The sequence below is a fragment of the Macaca thibetana genome, chromosome 5, assembly GCF_024542745.1.
Source record: "Macaca thibetana thibetana isolate TM-01 chromosome 5, ASM2454274v1, whole genome shotgun sequence".
In the NCBI taxonomy this organism is placed as follows: Eukaryota; Metazoa; Chordata; class Mammalia; order Primates; family Cercopithecidae; genus Macaca; species Macaca thibetana.
This window is the reverse complement of record NC_065582.1, coordinates 184,579,561-184,596,353: the sequence shown is the minus strand read 5'-3', so window position 1 is coordinate 184,596,353 and position 16,793 is coordinate 184,579,561. Positions and strand designations below refer to the sequence as shown.

At 58.4% G+C, this 16,793-nt stretch overlaps 1 protein-coding gene across 2 annotated transcripts in view; it reads left to right on the top strand.

The window, feature by feature from the left end:
- The window catches only part of MAEA (macrophage erythroblast attacher, E3 ubiquitin ligase), a 182,014-nt gene extending 165,597 nt beyond the window's left edge, over positions 1–16,417 (top strand). For both annotated transcript variants that reach the window (XM_050790740.1, XM_050790741.1), the window contains 6 exons: positions 364–486; positions 5,142–5,218; positions 8,952–9,060; positions 12,620–12,753; positions 14,821–15,016; positions 15,352–16,417. In XM_050790740.1, coding sequence (XP_050646697.1) covers positions 364–486; positions 5,142–5,218; positions 8,952–9,060; positions 12,620–12,753; positions 14,821–15,016; positions 15,352–15,447 — 735 coding nt within the window. In that variant the 3' untranslated portion in view covers positions 15,448–16,417. The remainder of the gene's footprint in view (positions 1–363; positions 487–5,141; positions 5,219–8,951; positions 9,061–12,619; positions 12,754–14,820; positions 15,017–15,351) is intronic.
- Positions 16,418–16,793: the final 376 nt, after the last annotated feature.

The following is a 16,793-nucleotide window of genomic DNA, read 5'->3' as shown; positions in this document are numbered from 1 at the left end:
AGTGGAGATGAGGCCGCCTGGCACATGTCCTGGCCCCACCTGGTACGTGGCCTGGCCCCGCCTGCGTGTGTGTCTCTGCAACTCCTCTCCATGGGACAGGCGAGGCCAGCCTGGCTCCCTTGCTTGGCCATGGCTGCTGTCCACGTGAGCGTCTGACCTTTTGGTCCTTGGGGGCTATTCTGTTCCTCAGATCTCAGAGCAGCCCTGGGGAGTCCATGAGTGCAGACTCACCGTGTGGACTGGAGATGCATCTCGAGTGGTGGCTGGTGCTGGGCCCTGCCTCATGGAGGCCGGGGTGCGGGAGGGTGGTGTGGGGGCCTTGAGTCAGCACATTCTGACCAGGAGCTGCTTCCTTCCTCTAAGGACCTAGTGAATATTGAGATGTTCCTGACGGCCAAAGAGGTGGAGGAGTCCCTGGAGAGGCGTGAGACGGCCACCTGCCTGGCCTGGTGCCATGACAACAAGTCCCGGCTGCGGAAGATGAAGGTGCACAGACTCCTGGGTTGGGGTGGGGTGGGTCGGGGCCGAGGCCGCGCCACCCGCCCTGCAGCCAGCACCCCCTCGCCTGGTGGTTCACAGTAGTTTGGTTTTGGTTTGTAAGGTGGGGGTTGGGTTTGGGAGTTTTTTTGGTGGTTGTGTTACACTTTTAGGCTAAAATCCGGAAAAGTGCACCTCATTTGGCATTGCAGTTTGCATACACCTGGCATGAGGCTCAGAGGGATCGGTTACGGGAGGCTGACCACGTGTACATAGCATGTTTGGGGCTCTGGGCTCGGAGCCCAGAGACACATCAGTCCTGCTCCATGGGGGCTGCTCCGTGGCTCCCTGCAGTCAGTTACAGACACAGAAAAGCTGGTCGGAAAGCCATTCTCCATCTGCGACGCTGCAGAGCTCTGGGCTGTGATATTGTTCACGAATACCCACTTTTCTTTCTTTTTTTTTTTTTTGAGACGGAATCTTGCTTTGTCGCCAGGCTGGAGTGCAGTGGCGCAATCTTGGCTCACTGCAATGTCTGCCTCCGTCTTTAAGCGATTCTCTTGCCTCGGCCTCCTGAGTAGCTGGGATTACAGGCACGTGCCGCCATGCCCAGCTAATTCTTGTATTTTTAGTAGACATGGGATTTCCCCACATTGGCCAGGATGGTCTCAATCTCCTGACCTTGTGATCTGCCTGCCTCAACCTCCCAAAGTACTGGGATTACAGGCGTGAGCCACTGTGCCCGGCCAAGTACCCACTTTTCTAGAGACCAAAAGAGGCTTAAGAAATGGACTGTTAAATGACAGAATTTAAACCTGCTTATTAAAAGGCATTGTCACCCTAGGGGCTTGCAGAAATGTTTTATATTAACACCTCTGCCTCCATCAGCAAAACTCTTCTGTTTTCTAAACTGAGCACTGCTTTAACCCCACCCTGGCTGAGTTTGGCAGGGTGCACACAGTTACCAGCCAGGAGTGACACACTGCCACTCAGGGCCACCAAAACAAGCACGAAGCAAAGACGGGGTGAAAAAGCGGAGCGGCCAGTGGCTCCCCTTAAGAGAGTAAGGATGTTGGTGTGGAAACCCTGAAAGGAAAGCCAGAATTGGTATGTAACCCACGGCCCCACCACACAGTGCCAGCCCCACACTCCCTCCCAGAGAGCCGGCACACGCCTCACGGTGGGAACTCTGCCGGGGCTGTTTCATGTGGACCTCAGAGGGAAGATAGGTTCTTGGTGCTGCCAGGATATTTCTGCAAGCCCTGGTTACCTACCAGACAGTGTTGCTGGAGGGTGTTGGGGGCTTGCTGCAGGCACACGACTTGTCTGAAGCTGCTGTGGGGACAGGCAGATGTCCCCTGTGAGGATGCAACTGAGCCAGGAGTTGGGGTCCTGAATGCGTGCCTGGGGGGACGAGTGTGCGTGGTATTGGATAAATTTGAGATATGTGTTGAATGATTTGAGATTGGATGCCTGGCGGATGAGTGTGTCTGGTGTTGGATGAAATTGAGATTGGATGCCTGGCGGATTAGCGTGCCTGGTGTTGGATGAGTTGAGATTGGATGAGCGTGCCTGGTGTTGGATGAAGTTGAGACTGGATGGGGCCTGAATCCATGTTTGGATGCTGTCCAGAAATGAACCCTGAAGACTCCAAATGACCCGAAAACATGCCCGGTATGAGATGCAACTGAGCCAGGCGGGGTACATGGCTGTCTGTGCAGTCTGCTCACATGTGCACACATGCCAGGGAGCATGTGGGGAGACAGGGAGGAGCCAGACGGTGCCCTCATGGGTCCCTCGGACCAGCCACGAGAGCCTCGATGGGAAAAGAAACTTGAGGCCCAAGTTTGACCTGGCTGGGAAATGGATTTCACAGGCCTGGGTGGGCAAGTGGCCCTGAAGACCCAGTGATTTGTGTGCCTCACGTCTGTGCGAAAGCCACACAGGGCCACCAGTGTGGGCGCCTGTCTCAGGGTGGGCACAGCCTTGGCGCTCCATGCTGTGTGGGACAGCGTAGACTCGGTGTTTTAGATTTGGGTCTGAATACCTAAGTTTCACGACATAGACACACTTATGTGTTAGTGGACCAATTGAAAGTAACCTACTAGAGCAAAAGGTGTCATTGAAAAGCAGGTTTGAGGTGTCCACTGTGTGAAGCGGTAACCTGGAGTGGGCGCAGAGTCCTGGTCTTCTAGAGCACCCCCTCGGCAGCTGCTTCCTGCCTTTAGACGGAGCCCCAGCACTTGCCTGCTCTGGACACGGCAGCCATCAGGCGGCCCCTGGGAGGCAGGTGGGGCCCTGGTGGGGAGCCTCTGTCTTTTCCCGCTGGCCCTTCCCTTGCTCTCCGGCCGGGCTGGCTCTGAAGGGAGTGGAGTGCTGACCAAAGTCTGTCTACTGATTAGTGGGGTGGGGACTGGGGACCCTGCAGTGACCTCGTGCCTCTGGGCTGGTTTGTACCAAGCCTGGCACCCCCCGCCCAGAGCCTATGCCACTGCTGGGGTCAGAGACAGTCCTCCTGCCCCAGTTTGGAGCAAGCCTGTGAGTTCTGCGTACAGCCTGTTGACCTGTCTGTCTAGGGACACAGGGCGGTGAGGGGCTGAGGGCACAGGACAGGGGCAGCAGGGCAGGGACCTGAGCCCCTCTGAACCCCACCCTGGAAGGCAGGTGGCTCTCGGCGCCTTGGCTGGCCCCCGGGTCTGGGCAGCCCCTCCCCACGCCCACACAGAGCCACTGCTGTGGGTGCTCTGTGTGTCGGGGCAGCAAGGCAGGCAGACAGGGTGGGCTGGAGCACAGGTGGCCCCTCAGAAAGCTCAGTGGGAAAAGCTCTGGGAAATGGAAGTGATGAGCTTCGACTTAAATACAGTGATCTGGGGTGGATTCATTTGCCACGTAGAGTTTCTGTTCGTGCCATCCTGAGATCCAGACCACGTGAACTCAGAGTGACAAATGTGGCCCCAGCCCAAGACTTGCTCCGTGGTGCCCCCGCCTATATCCTGTTTGCGGGGTGAAGCCCCGAGAATGTCCTGAAATCACACAGAAGATCTTACGGTTTAGACGGACATGGCCCTTCTGTAGCATCCGCGTCTCGTCTTGGATGACTTTGGTCGATGTTGCCGCTGCTCCCACCCCAGCCACAAGTCTCGGCCCACACTGGACTGAGGTTGCTGAGATTTCAGAGTGAGGGTTGGGCTTCCGTGGGTTTCCCTTAGCTGCACGTGAGCGACTCAGAGGCAGACGCATGTGGGACTTGGTCCTGCAGGAGCTTCCGCCCCAGCCCCCGCCTCAGGCATGCTGCTGTCAGCCAGCAGCCCCGACCCGGGCTCTTTCCATCTCCCACACATCCTGGAAGCACCCTCCCTTCACGGGAGCCGCCCCTTGGCCTCGCAGCCACCCAGGACCTCAGTGTCCCCTGGACCAGGCCTCCGTTCCATGTGCCACCTGCCTGGGGCCTCGGCGCTGGCCCTGGCTTCTGCCGGCCGTGTTCTCACCCGGTGTCTGTGCGGTCCCCTGTCCATAACCTCGGCACAGGCGCTCCCTGCCCTGCTGCCCTGGGTCCTGCCTGCTCCAAGCTTGCTTCTCTGCCTCATGCTCCTGTGAGGCACCACCCAGCACCCCCATGTGTGGTCACTGTCTCCTCCCCGCCCTGGGCCTCAGTGCCTCAGGACAGGACTTGCCCACGTTCTCCCAGAACAGCCCCAGGCTCAAGCCAGCACCCAGTCTACACTCGGGACAGATGGGTCCAGAGGCCCGGTGGGGGTGTAAAGGAGGAAGCAGGGGCCTCAGGGCAGGAGCCAGGAAGCTGCTTTGTCCTTGCAGAGGGGTTGGTGCCTTTGGTCCAGCGGCCGCACCTGCTGCTCTGCCCTCCCAGCGTCTCCCAGGCCTGCGCTCCCGGGAGCACCCTGAGTGCCCCGGCCTTCGAGTTGAAATGCTGGGCGGCTGCACGCCCCACCGCAGCTGCAGGAGCAGGGGCGGGACTCACGTTCAGGACCCGTGGTCCCCGGAAAGTCAGCCGCAGCTGCAGGAGCAGGGGCGGGACTCACGTTCAGAACCCGTGCCCCCCGGAAAGTCAGCCGCAGCTGCAGGAGCAGGGGCGGGACTCACATTCAGGACCCGTGGTCCCCGGAAAGTCAGCCGCAGCTGCAGGAGCAGGGGCGGGACTCATGTTCAGGACCCGTGCCCCCCGGAAAGTCAGCGCAGCTGCAGGAGCAGGGGCGGGACTCACGTTCAGAACCCGTGCCCCCCGGAAAGTCAGCCGCAGCTGCAGGAGCAGGGGCGGGACTCACGTTCAGGTCCCGTGGTCCCCGGAAAGTCAGCCGCAGCTGCAGGAGCAGGGGCGGGACTCACGTTCAGAACCCGTGGTCCCCGGAAAGTCAGCGCAGCTGCAGGAGCAGGGGCGGGACTCACGTTCAGGACCCGTGGTCCCCGGAAAGTCAGCGCAGCTGCAGGAGCAGGGGCGGGACTCACGTTCAGAACCCGTGCCCCCCGGAAAGTCAGCCGCAGGTTGTAGTGGCAGCTTCAGCCTCAGCCCTGCCTTCCTGGTGCCTGTGAGAGAGGGTTTCAGAGCTTTGGTTGTGGGGTCTGCTGGTGGACGTGTGGGTGCGGCACCCGGGCACCCGGGCTCTGTGGGATGTGCTGTCTAAGCCTCGTCTTGTCTTTGCCTTCAGAGCTGCCTGGAGTTCAGCCTCAGAATCCAGGAGTTCATTGAACTCATCCGGCAGAATAAGAGACTGGACGCCGTGAGGTAGGCATCGCGGTCGTGCGGCAAATCGAGGGAGGGCAGGATGTTTGGCTGCGGCCCCCGCCAGCCCTTCCTGTCGTGTTCTGGGTCCTGGGATGTCCCCTGGGTCTTGAGTCTGACCCCTGCCCACTCAGGTGGCTGCTTCTCCCACTGTTCCTGAATGGGACTTGGGGAGTGAGGCCTGGAGCCTGACAGGGCCCCCACCAAAGTGTGGCCCCAGGTGGGCACCCAGACCCCCATGGCTGCCAGGGGAACCAGTTTGACGTCCCGACCATCCGCGTAAAACATGACTCCCGGTAGCCCCTTTCCACGCAGGAAAGTGCCGCCAGCCTCTGTAGTTTGGGCGTGTCTCTGACGTGTGGTCCTCAGGTGGCTCCAAGTGCCCTGAGCTTGGGAATGTCCCTCAGGGTCATTGGGGAGTGTTGACAGCGTGTGGCGAGGGCACTCTGGGGTCCCTGGCCTGTCTCCAACACAAGGGTGCTGTGCAGTGTGCTGAGGCCAGCGGCGCCCTGGCAGTCAGGCCTGAGGAGGGGATGCTGGCTGTCACTGTGGCTCAGCCCAGTTAGGGTGCACGGCATCTGCAAAGCAAGAGAGGCTGTCCGCTGGCTTCCCACTGGCTCTCCAGAGTGGGCATCGTCAGGCAGCAGTGGGTGCCTGGCCTGGGCGGTGTCGGCCAGTCGTGCTCACCCTGTCTCAGGGCAGGGCTGCTCCTTCAGTGCTGGGTCATCTCACTCACTTCTGTGGAGGTTCCTGAGCAGCCAAGCCTCGCGGTGACGCTTGAGTTGCTGTTTGGGGCGGGCCCAAAGCTCCTGGGCGAGTGCCCAGCAGGTGTGTTTGCCAGGAGGGGCTGCCTGTCCGTGCCCACAGAAACCCGGCCGCGACTCCATATCCACCTGCAGCGGGCTGGGTGGCCGAGTGTTCCACAGAGGGCTGATTCGGAGAAGTGGGCGTCCCGTGATGAGGTGCTGAGGGTGGTCCCCACAACGCACGGCAGAACTGCTGCGAGACCCTGTCCTTGCGTGGGCCCTGGAGGCCCGGGGTCCTGCTCTGGCTCCTGATGCCAACCTGGATGCATGGTGGCAGATCAGGCCTCGTTTTCACGCACAAGTGAGCCAGGCCCTGCGGCAGGGGAGCTCACTGCCCTTCTGTGCCTGAGAGGGCTAAAGCGGGGGTCTCAGGACCCAACCCAATGGAGAGCGGCGTGTGAGCGTTCCGGGGACACGGCCGGGGCGCCTTGTCAGGAGGAGGGGCTCCTGCTCTGCTCTGGCCTCCTCTGTGCAGCCTCGGTGCCTGTGTCTCTGGCCTCTGTCCGGCCGCAGCCTGCTTCCATCCCGAGTCAGCCTCCGTCTCCTTGAGGGCCCCGGCCACTGTCAGCCCAGGAGTCTGAGAACAAAACGTGTCCATCCTGGAGTCCTCCCTGCAGCCCCTCCTGTCACAGGTGTCTTCATCTGGCTGGCAGCTGGCTCCGCGAAGGGTCTGTTTGCTGGTGTTCTCCCCACTCTGGGTGGGGTCTGTTTGCCTGTGTCCCCCCCGCTCTGGGTGGGGTTTGTTTCCCTGTGTTTGCCCCACTCTGGGTGGGGTCTGTTTGCCTGTGTCCCCCCTGCTCTGGGTGGGGTCTGTTTGCCTGTGTTTACCCCACTCTGGGTAGAATCTGCCCTGGAGACTCGCAGGGCCTACGCCTCATCATGTCTGGAGCCGAGCTCAGAGCTGTGCCCTCTACGGCCTCGTCTGTTACGGAGGAGCAGGCAGGTCCCAGGAAGTGCGTGTCCTTCCTCCCCCACGCAGACGTGTGCTGCGCTGAAGCCTCCGCACCCAGTGGGGCAGGCGTGGCAAACAACACCCCGGTGCTCGGGGGCAGGCGCGGTGTGAGCTACGTCCTCTGCTGGGGCCGTCTTGGGAGTGGGTCTCCAGGTGCCAGGGCCTGGTCAGGGAAGTCTCGCCTCACCCGTCTGGGGTTTGATTGATAGTGAGATAAGATGCGTAAACCAGGTCACGCAAATGAGATCTCATAGATATCAACCACAGAGATTAAATTCCCTCTTCAGCAGCTCTGGGAGGAGGTGAGATGCCCGTTGAATGAAACAGCCCTGGTGGGCCGTGTTCTGGGCACGTCTTGGCGTAGGACGAAGGGTGACTTGTCTCCAGAGATGGAATGAGGGGGTTGGGTGGGGCTCTTCGTGGACTCAGACACACCCCCCCACACACTCCAGGAGGGAGATGCACAGGCACTGGAATCTCGGATGGCCGTCCCCAGCCCCTGTACATGCACCCTGCGGGGTCGACCGTGTGGACTCACCCCCAACTCCCAGTCCCTGCATATGTCCTGCGGGGTTGGCCGTGTGGACTCTCCAGGCTGGGTCCCAAGCCTGGGCACCCCCCGCTCCCTGCTGCCCCAGGCTCCCCTGGTGGTGCCTCCACCACATGGTCACCGTGCCATCCATCAAGGGGCTGCGGGGGCACCTCCTGCACTAACTCCAGTCTCTGCCAGTCACTGCCTCTTCTCCGAGGCCACCGTGAGCACCCGGCACCTCCTCAGCCCCGTGTTCCTGGGTACATGCCTTGTTCTGGACAGCACAGGGCTGACTCATACGTGGGACTTGAGGTGCTGTGCATTGGGGTCGCTTTGGGGGAGGGGCCTTGAGGGCTGAGGACGTGGGGTGCACAGGGGCCCATGTGAGGGTCGGGACATGGGGGTGCAGGTCCTCAGGACAGCCAGAGGGACGGTGACCCTGTGTGTGGGGGGGTGCATGGAATGGGGGCCCTTGGGGTGAGCAGGTGCCCTCTTGATCAGCTCGAAAGGGGCCTGTCATGTTCTGCTTTGGTTTCTTAGTTGTCTAGCCACAGACTGGAGTGGGGTTCTGTCCTGGAGCGGGCCTGTGTGCATCTTGCAGAGTTGGCTCAGGAAACATTGTGGCTGCATGTGGTGTGTGGCAGGCTCAGGGCTGAGAGGGCTGGGCCGGATCTGCAGGGAGTCCAGCCTGTGGGCTGAGGGAGGCTGTTCTTTGGAAGGTTGTGCTGGGTGTCACTGCCGAACAGCAAGGACTGCAGTCGAGCAGACTACACATTCTTGGTCCGCTGGGTCCACTGGGGCCATAGGGGCCACGGAGGCAAGCATCCAGGGTCAGTGGGAGTCCTTAAGGTTTGGGTTCCTTGTAAACCAGAATCGCTTTGGAGAGGCCTGAGGGGCAGGTGCCATTTGCAGTTCTGGTGTTTTCCGTGGGTTGTGTGTGTGGCTTGGGTGCCCTGTCCCTGGGGGAAGGAGTGTCTGGTAGCTGCTTCTCCAGCCTCAGGTGAGCTGCACCTCCTGCCATCCCAGCCCCACTCAGCAGGTCGGCTTGGAGTGAGGCGATTACTTTGTACCTAGACTCTGACATAAACGCTGTTAGCTCAGATTTTTCAACTTAAGAATGCAGGCCGGGTACAGTGGGTCATGCCTATAATCCCAGCACTTTGGGAGGCTGGGGCACGAAGATGGCTTGAGCCCAGGAGCTGGAGACCAGCCTGGGCAACACAGCGAGACTCTGTCTCTAATAAGACGTTTTTTACATTAGCTGGGCGTGGTGCCGCACATTTGCGGTCTCAGCTTCCTGGGAGGATCGCCTGAGCCCGGGAGTTCGAGACTACAGTGAGCTGTGACTGTGCCACTGCACTCCAGCCTGGGTGACAGAGTAAGACCCTGTCTCTAAAAATTAAAATAAAAACGCAAACTTACATGTGCCAAAATGTTGTTTTTTAGACACGCGAGAAAGCACTTCAGCCAAGCAGAAGGGAGCCAGCTGGACGAGGTGCGCCAGGCCATGGGCATGCTGGCCTTCCCGCCCGACACGCACATCTCCCCGTACAAGGTAGGACCTGCGTCCGCAGGTCGGTGTCGTGATGGGGTGGGGATGCAAGGTGTGTCTCTGGTCTGTAACTGCTGCCATACACGGGGCAGGACGTGAGGGCCCTGTCCCAGCCACACGGCCTGTCCAGCCTGCCAAGACAGGCTTTTCTTGTTCAATTCCCATTTTGCTCATAAGAATTTTGAATCAGGGCTGTGTGTGGCGGCTCACCCCTGGAATCCCAGCACTTTGGGAGGCTGAGGTGGGAGGATCACTTGAGCCCAGGAGTTTGGGACCAGCCTGGGCAACATAGTGACACCCCGTCTCTACAAAAAAAATTTTTTTGTAAATTAGCTGGGCATGGTAGCACCTGCCTGTAGTCCAGCTACCCAGGAGGCTGAGGTGGGAGGATCACTTGAGCCCAGAAGGTTGAGGCTGCAGTGAGCCGAGACTGTGCCACTGCACTCCAGCCTGGGTGACAGAGCGGGACCCTGTCTCCAAAAAAAAAGTTGAATGAGAAAGGTTCAGGAAGCTTTTAAGCCTGGCGTGTTCAGCCGGGGCCCAGCTTCCTTGCCCTGTTCCCTGGTTCTCCTTTGTCTGCAGCCCGAGTCAGGTGTTAGGCTGCACCATCTTCTGTGGTTTCCATGGTCCTCGTGCGACGTTTTGTATTTTACCTGTACATATTGGAGTCTCCAAGTCTCCGTGGTCACTGGGGTAGGGGTGGGGGTTCTGCCATCACTAACCAGCACCCTGTGCTCAGACCTGGACCCAACCCAGCAGCCAGCTGCTCCCGGGTGAGTGGCTCCGCTCTGCACCCATGCCCACCCCTGCACCCACCCTGCCCCCACCGTGTGCCCACCCCTGCACCCACCTCTATGCCCACTGTGTACCCACCCCTGCACCCCCTCACATGCCCGTGTGCCCACCCCTGCACCCACCTCTGTGCCCACTGTGTACCCACCCCTGCACCCCCTCACATGCCCGTGTGCCCACCCCTGCACCCACCTCTGTGCCCACTGTGTACCCACCCCTGCACCCACTCACATGCCCGTGTGCTCACCCCTGCACCCACTCCCATGCCCACTGTGTACCCACCCCTGCACCCACCCCCATGCCCGTGTGCCCACCCCTGCACCCACCGCCGTGCCCACTGTGTACCCACCCCTGCACCCACCCGCATGCCCACCGTGTGCCCACCCCTGCACCCACCCCTGTGCCCACTGTGTACCCACCCTTGCAACCACCCCATGCCCACCGTGTGCTCACCCCCATGCCCACCCCTGTGCTCATCACGCTGGGAACAGTTTCAGTTCCTGGAAAAGGGGGAAGCGGATGAAACCTCCTGGAGTTGACAGTTTGTTCTTTGAGCCTGGCGCCGGTCTCTGTCAGAGGCAGGGGTGTTTCCCAGCAGCCCCCACCCACCACCCTGTAGGGACTGCAAAGCCCTGGGCAGACCTAGACCTGCTGCCTTCTGAAAGCTGCTGGAAGCTTTCTCAGCCTGAATTCTCCTGGATCTCAGGCGTTTGGGACATCTCGTAATAAACCATCATTAGGTCAAGAGGATCTTCGGGGGTGGAGTCTAAGCTTCCCAGATTGTCAGTTGGCACCTTGTTTCTGTCGCTTGCTCTGGAGAGGATTTTGTTAGAAATGCAAGAAAGGCTGACACATACGGGGGGCTGAGACTTTGGGCCTAGGCCAGGTGGAGCGTGCACCTCTCGCCGGACGCAGCCCTGCAGTGCGGTAAAGAGGGAGGCAGGCAGTACTAGCCCCAAGGCTCATCAGTTGCCAGATTCAGGGGGCAAAACCATGTCTCGTGGCAAGAACATGGGCCCCGTTGCCATGGGTCAGGCAAGAAACAGGAGGAAGCGTTTTGTTCAGAGAATGGCGGAAGCTGCCAGAGCCCCAGAGGCAACTGGTCCTGGGGAGTGAGGGTGCCAGGAGCTGTTCCTTCTCAGTGAGGACCTTCTGGACTGTGGGCTTCCTCTGTTGTAGACTTTGATTTTTATATAAAAATGAGATTAAAAGCAGCCTTTCAAAATGTTGGATTTAAGTGTGGCATTTACCCTAAACTGAGACTGAGAAGCTTATGGAGACTGACGGGTGACGTCCCCTGATGACCACCTGCCCTCCCTCCAGGTGTGGCCGTCTCCCCCCGCGCTAGAGGCTGAGCGGCCTTTCTGGGTTGATTTAAAGGTTTTTCTCTCCTGTGCTCACACATGCTCTCTCTCCAAGTCTAAACCTGAGGTTATTTAGGGACAGACATTAATGAGGTTTAATTTTCTGTTCTGTGATGCTTTAACCTAACATGGACTGGCTATTTTCCGTTTTATACATGATTTCTCTAAAGTAAGTTTTTACACCTAATGCTCTGAGGTGCCCTCTGCACTGAGCTGTGCTTCCAACTCTGTGAGTCCATTTTTGTCACAGTGCGCAGCAGAGTTAAGTCAGCACCGGCCCCGCAGCTTGTTGAAATCACAGAGTTAAGTCAGCACTGGCCCTACAGTGTGCTGAAACCACAGAGTTAGCACTGGCCCCACGGTGTGTTGAAATCGCAGCGTTAAGTCAGCACTGGCCCTGCAGCGTGTTGAAATCAGAGTTAAGTCAGCATTCATCCCGCAGCATGTTGAAGTCAGAGTTAAGTCAGCACTCATCCCTCAGCGTGTTGAAATCAGAGTTAGATCAGCACTGGCCTTGCAGCATGTCAAAATCAGAGAGTTAAGTCATCACTCATCCCGCAGCGTGTTGACATCAGAGCTAAGTCAGCACTCATCCCTCAGCGTGTTGAAATCAGAGTTAGATCAGCACTGGCCTTGCAGCATGTCAAAATCAGAGAGTTAAGTCATCACTCATCCTGCAGTGTGTTGAAATCAGAGTTAAGTCAGCCCTTGTCCCACATCGTGTTGAAATCAGAGAGTTAAGTCAGCACTGGCCTCACAGCGTGTTGAAATCAGAGAGTTAAGTCAGCACTCATCCTGCAGTGTGTTGATATCAGTTAAGTCAGCACTCATTCGTCAGTGTGGTAAAATCAGAGTTAAGTCAGTACTCATCCTGCAGCATGTCGAAATCAGAGTTAAGTCAGCACTGGCCCTGTAGCATGTTGAAATCAGAGAAGTCAGCAGTCACCCCGCAGTGTGTTGAAATCAAAGTTAAGTCAGCACTCATCCGTCAGCATGTTGAAATCAGAGTTAAGTCAGCACCGGCCTTGCAGTGTGTTGCAATCAGAGAGTTAAGTCAGCACTGGCCCTATAGCGTGTTGAAATCAGTTAAGTCAGCACTCATCCTGCAGCGTGATGGAATCAGAGAGTTAAGTCAGCACTGGCCCTACAGCATGTTTAAACCAGAGTTAAGTCAGCACTCATCCTGCAGCGTGTTGAAATCAGAGTTAAGTCCACTCACCCCACTGTGTGTTTCAGTCAACACTTGAGGGAGTTATGCTTTGTGCTGACCCTTAGCACAGAGTGTGTGGGTCATTGGGGGATGGCTGTGGGCCGATGGCACCTGCCCCACCATGGCCCACATTTTTAAGCTGTCCCAGGAGCTTCCCTGGGAGCATCCCCAGCACCCTCTGCCCTCTGTCTTCCAGGACCTCCTGGACCCTGCACGGTGGCGGATGCTGATCCAGCAGTTCCGGTACGACAACTACCGACTACACCAGCTGGGAAACAACTCTGTGTTCACCCTCACCCTGCAGGCTGGCCTCTCAGCCATCAAGACACCGTATCCTGCCTCCTGTGCACAGTGCGGCTTAGCCTGGGGTTCGCGTCTTCGGTCACATTTTGACACACTGACCCTGCACATTTTAACACACTGACCCTGCACCTTGCCACCCTTGTCCTCCCACCACAGACAGACCCAGGCTTCTGCGTGCTGCACCTGCACAGTGTCTAGATGGTCGAGGTGGGGCCGTGTTGAGGGGCCTTGGATGCGTCGCACAGCCTTCACTCTGGGAAGTGGCGCCCTTCCTCTCTCTCTCTCGTCATCTCAGATGCTGCCATGGGCACCGAGCATTGATCTAAAAGCCTGACTCTGATGTGTTCTGGCGGCTGGGAGATTACCATTCAGAATAGTTTCCCCATGTGATTACCAAGAACCTTGCCTGTGACTGACTTGGCCCCCGCCTGTGACTGATTCTGTCCCACCTGTGACTGACTGTCCCGCCTGTGACCGACTCTGTCTGCCTGTGACTCTGCCCCGCCTGCGACTGACTCTGCGCCTGCCTGTGACTGACTCCGTCCTGCCTGTGACTCTGTCCCACCTGTGACTCACTCAGTTCCTGCCTGTGACTCACTGCTCCTGCCTGCGGCTGACTCTGTCCCCACCTGTGACTGACTCTGTCCTGCCTGTGACTCATTCCTTCCTGTGACTGACTGTGTCCCACCTGCGACTGACTCTGTCCCCACCTGCGACTCACTGTGGCCCTGCCTGTGACTGACTCTGTCCCCCTTTGACTGATTCCTTCCTGTAACTGACTGTCCCACCTGCAACTGACTTCTTCCTGCCTGTGACAGACTCTGCCCCTGCCTGCGACTGAGTCTGTCCCTGCCTGCGACTGAGTCTGTCCCTGCCTGCAACTGACTCCATGCTGCCTGTGACTCTGTCCTCGCCTGTGACTGACTCTGTCCCGCCTGTGACTGACTGTGCCTCGGCCTGTGACTGACTCTCCCAGCCTGTGACTGATTCCATCCTGCCTGTGACTGACTCTGCCCACGCCTGCAACTGAGTCTGTCCCTACCTGTGACTGACTCCGCTCCTGCCTGTGACTGACTCTGCCCACGCCTGCGACTGAGTCTGTCCCCGCCTGTGACTGACTCCGCTCCTGCCTGTGACTGACTCTGTCCCTGCCTCTGACTGTCTCATCTGTGACTGACTCTGTCCCTGCCTGTGACTGACGCTGCCCCTGCCTGTGACTGACTCTGTCCTTGCCTATGACTGCCTTACCTGTGCCTGACTCTGTCCCTGCCTGTGACTGACTCTCCCAGCCAGCGACTGACTCTTCCCTGCCTGTGACTCACTCCGTCCCTGCCTGTGATTCACTCCATCCCACCTGTGACTGACTCTGCCCCTGTGTGTGACTGACTCTGTCCTGCCTGTGACTGACTCTGTCCTGCCTGTGACTCTGTCCCTGCCTGTGACTGACTCTGCCCTGACTGTTCTCTTGCACCTGACTCTGCTCTCACCTGTGACTGACTTTATCCCCACCTGTGGCTGACTCTGCCCCCACCTGTGAGTGACTGTCCTCCTACAACTGACTCTGCCCTCACCTGCGATTGACTCTGTCCCCGCCTGTGAATGTCTCTCGTGTGACCTGACTCAGGCCCAGAAGGCAGTGAGTGTTTCGGGATTGCGCTGATTCCTGGCTGTGCTGGGATATGAATGAGACTCAGGCCCCCTCCCTTGTCCCCTTTGTGGAACTCTGAGGGGGAGGGCTGGTGTGCTTGCCCACTGCCTGTTCCTAGGTGCCAGCAGAACATCCCTGCTGGGTGGCTCTTGTCCTGCCTGGAGAGGTTGCGTGGCGGGGGAGAGGGTGGTGGGCGACGGAGCCGCTGTGTGCATGTGGTCCTGGCGCAGGAGGCCGGGGCGGGAAGGTGCGGGCTTCTTGTCTCCCCCAGGCCTCAGGGGGCTGTTTAGCTGTCAAGTGCAGCACTTCCTTTGCCTTGAAGGACACCCCATGTGGTCTGCACGGTGCTCACATAGCCAGAATGGCATGCAGCCCGGGGTAGAGTGGCCACAGGGGGCTCGGCTCACCCTGGGTGGTCCCCAACCCTTCCTTGACCCGACGCACAGACAGTGCTACAAAGAGGACGGCAGCTCCAAGAGCCCCGACTGCCCCGTGTGCAGCCGCTCCCTGAACAAGCTGGCGCAGCCCCTGCCCATGGCCCACTGTGCCAACTCCCGCCTGGTCTGCAAGATCTCCGGCGACGTGATGAACGAGAACAACCCGCCCATGATGCTGCCCAACGGCTACGTCTACGGCTACAATGTGAGGGGGGCAGGGCAGGGGGGCCAGGCTGGCACGTGCTGCCATCGGAATAGGGTTGTGTGGGGCAGGCAGGGCAGGGGGTCCAGGCTGGCACACGTTGCCATCGGAACAGGGCTGTCCTCTTGCCCACCCTGCCTTAGCTTCATTCGAAATGGATCAGGGGCAGGAAGGACAGGCGGGGTGGCCCCGGGATTTCTTCGGCAGGTGTGCCTTTGGGAAGCAGCTTTGCCTGAGAGGATGAGTGATTCCCTGGTGGTTCGTTGTGGGGATTTTCCATGGAAATCTGTTTACGTTGTATTCGCTTGCCTTAACGCATTCCCGGTTTTATTTTTCAGTCTCTGCTTTCTATCCGTCAAGATGATAAAGTCGTTTGCCCAAGAACCAAAGAAGTCTTCCACTTCTCACAAGCCGAGAAGGTATACATCATGTAGGCCCCACGTCGCCAAGCGCACGCCTCGGGGACAGGCTGCAGCGGGCGGGGAGGCCGCGCCTTCCTCCTGCCTCGCGCTCCAGCCTGCCGCGGCGTTTCTGTTTCTTGCGACCAAAGATGAGTGAGCAACGATAAATACTCTTAGGAAGAGAGAAAATAAGGTTTCATAAGTTTGTACTTGAAAACAGCATTTTGATTGGTAGGATTTTGTAACACGTCAACCATTTGATGCTTCTGAAAAGTACTTTCAACTTTCGAAGGAAACTTTTCTTTAAAGACTGACCTAAACACTGAGGGAAACTTTAGAACGTTTAAAATATAGGAGTCCATGATTTCCCTGTGTTTTCAGTTTCTTTCCTTCTGTGAACGATGAGACTTGGAGAACGGGCTGGTCCTTCACCACCTCCGTTGGCCCTGGCCCGGCCGGGGAAGGTGGCAGTGGCACTGGACTGACCTGCAGTGACCCGCGATGCTGCGCCACAAGGGACACTCACGGCTTCATTCGAGAGCTGCTGCCAAAATGCCTGGCGCCGCCACCGTCAGGGGCTGGCTTCGAGGACGCCCGCCTGCCTCGCGGGCCGTGTCCGCGGGACTGTGTTCGTACGTGCGTAGTTTCGATACCACATCGCGGGGCTGTGTTCCTACGTGCGTAGTTTCGATATCACACCCTCCGTGTGCCGCCTTACTTCCTGCTTTGAGAATGTATAACGTGGAAATCCACGGGACCAAGTTTCTGCAGAGGCCTTGCCGGATGGTTCCATAACTGTAGAGTCTAAATACTATCCATTACAGAAATTAATCGTTCAGTTGAGAGAAGTACTGATGACTTTTCAAAACAAATGAACCATCGTAGTTGACAGAGAACCATATTGTAGAGGTTTGTAGTTAGTGCTTATTTTTGCATGTTGATGTTGACTAGCTAATAAACTGTAAATGTAAACCATGCGAATAAAATGGTTTTCTATTTCTCATTTCTGTGTGAGCCGAGGCTGCCGTGCGTTTCTAACACCAAGGGTTGTGTCCTGCTCCTCCCTGGGGCCCGGGCAGCACGGCGGGCATGTGCATCGCTTCTGGCACCACGGCCACGGGGAGTTGAGAAGCCGGCTGGAGGCCACTCCTGCCCGGACCGCACCAGGAGCGCAGTCCTCCTCTCAGGTGCTGCCCTGAGGCGTGATGGCCCCAGTGTCTGGAGGCCCCAGCTTGCAGCTGGGTATGACTCAGACACTGGTTCCTAGAACCCACAGGCCGTTGTCTGTGGTGGGTGGGGGCTCAGGCTGCAGCCACCAGCAAGCCTGGGCCTGCGGCTTGGGCTGAGTCTAGGCTTGGGCTCAGGAGGCTGCAGGCTAT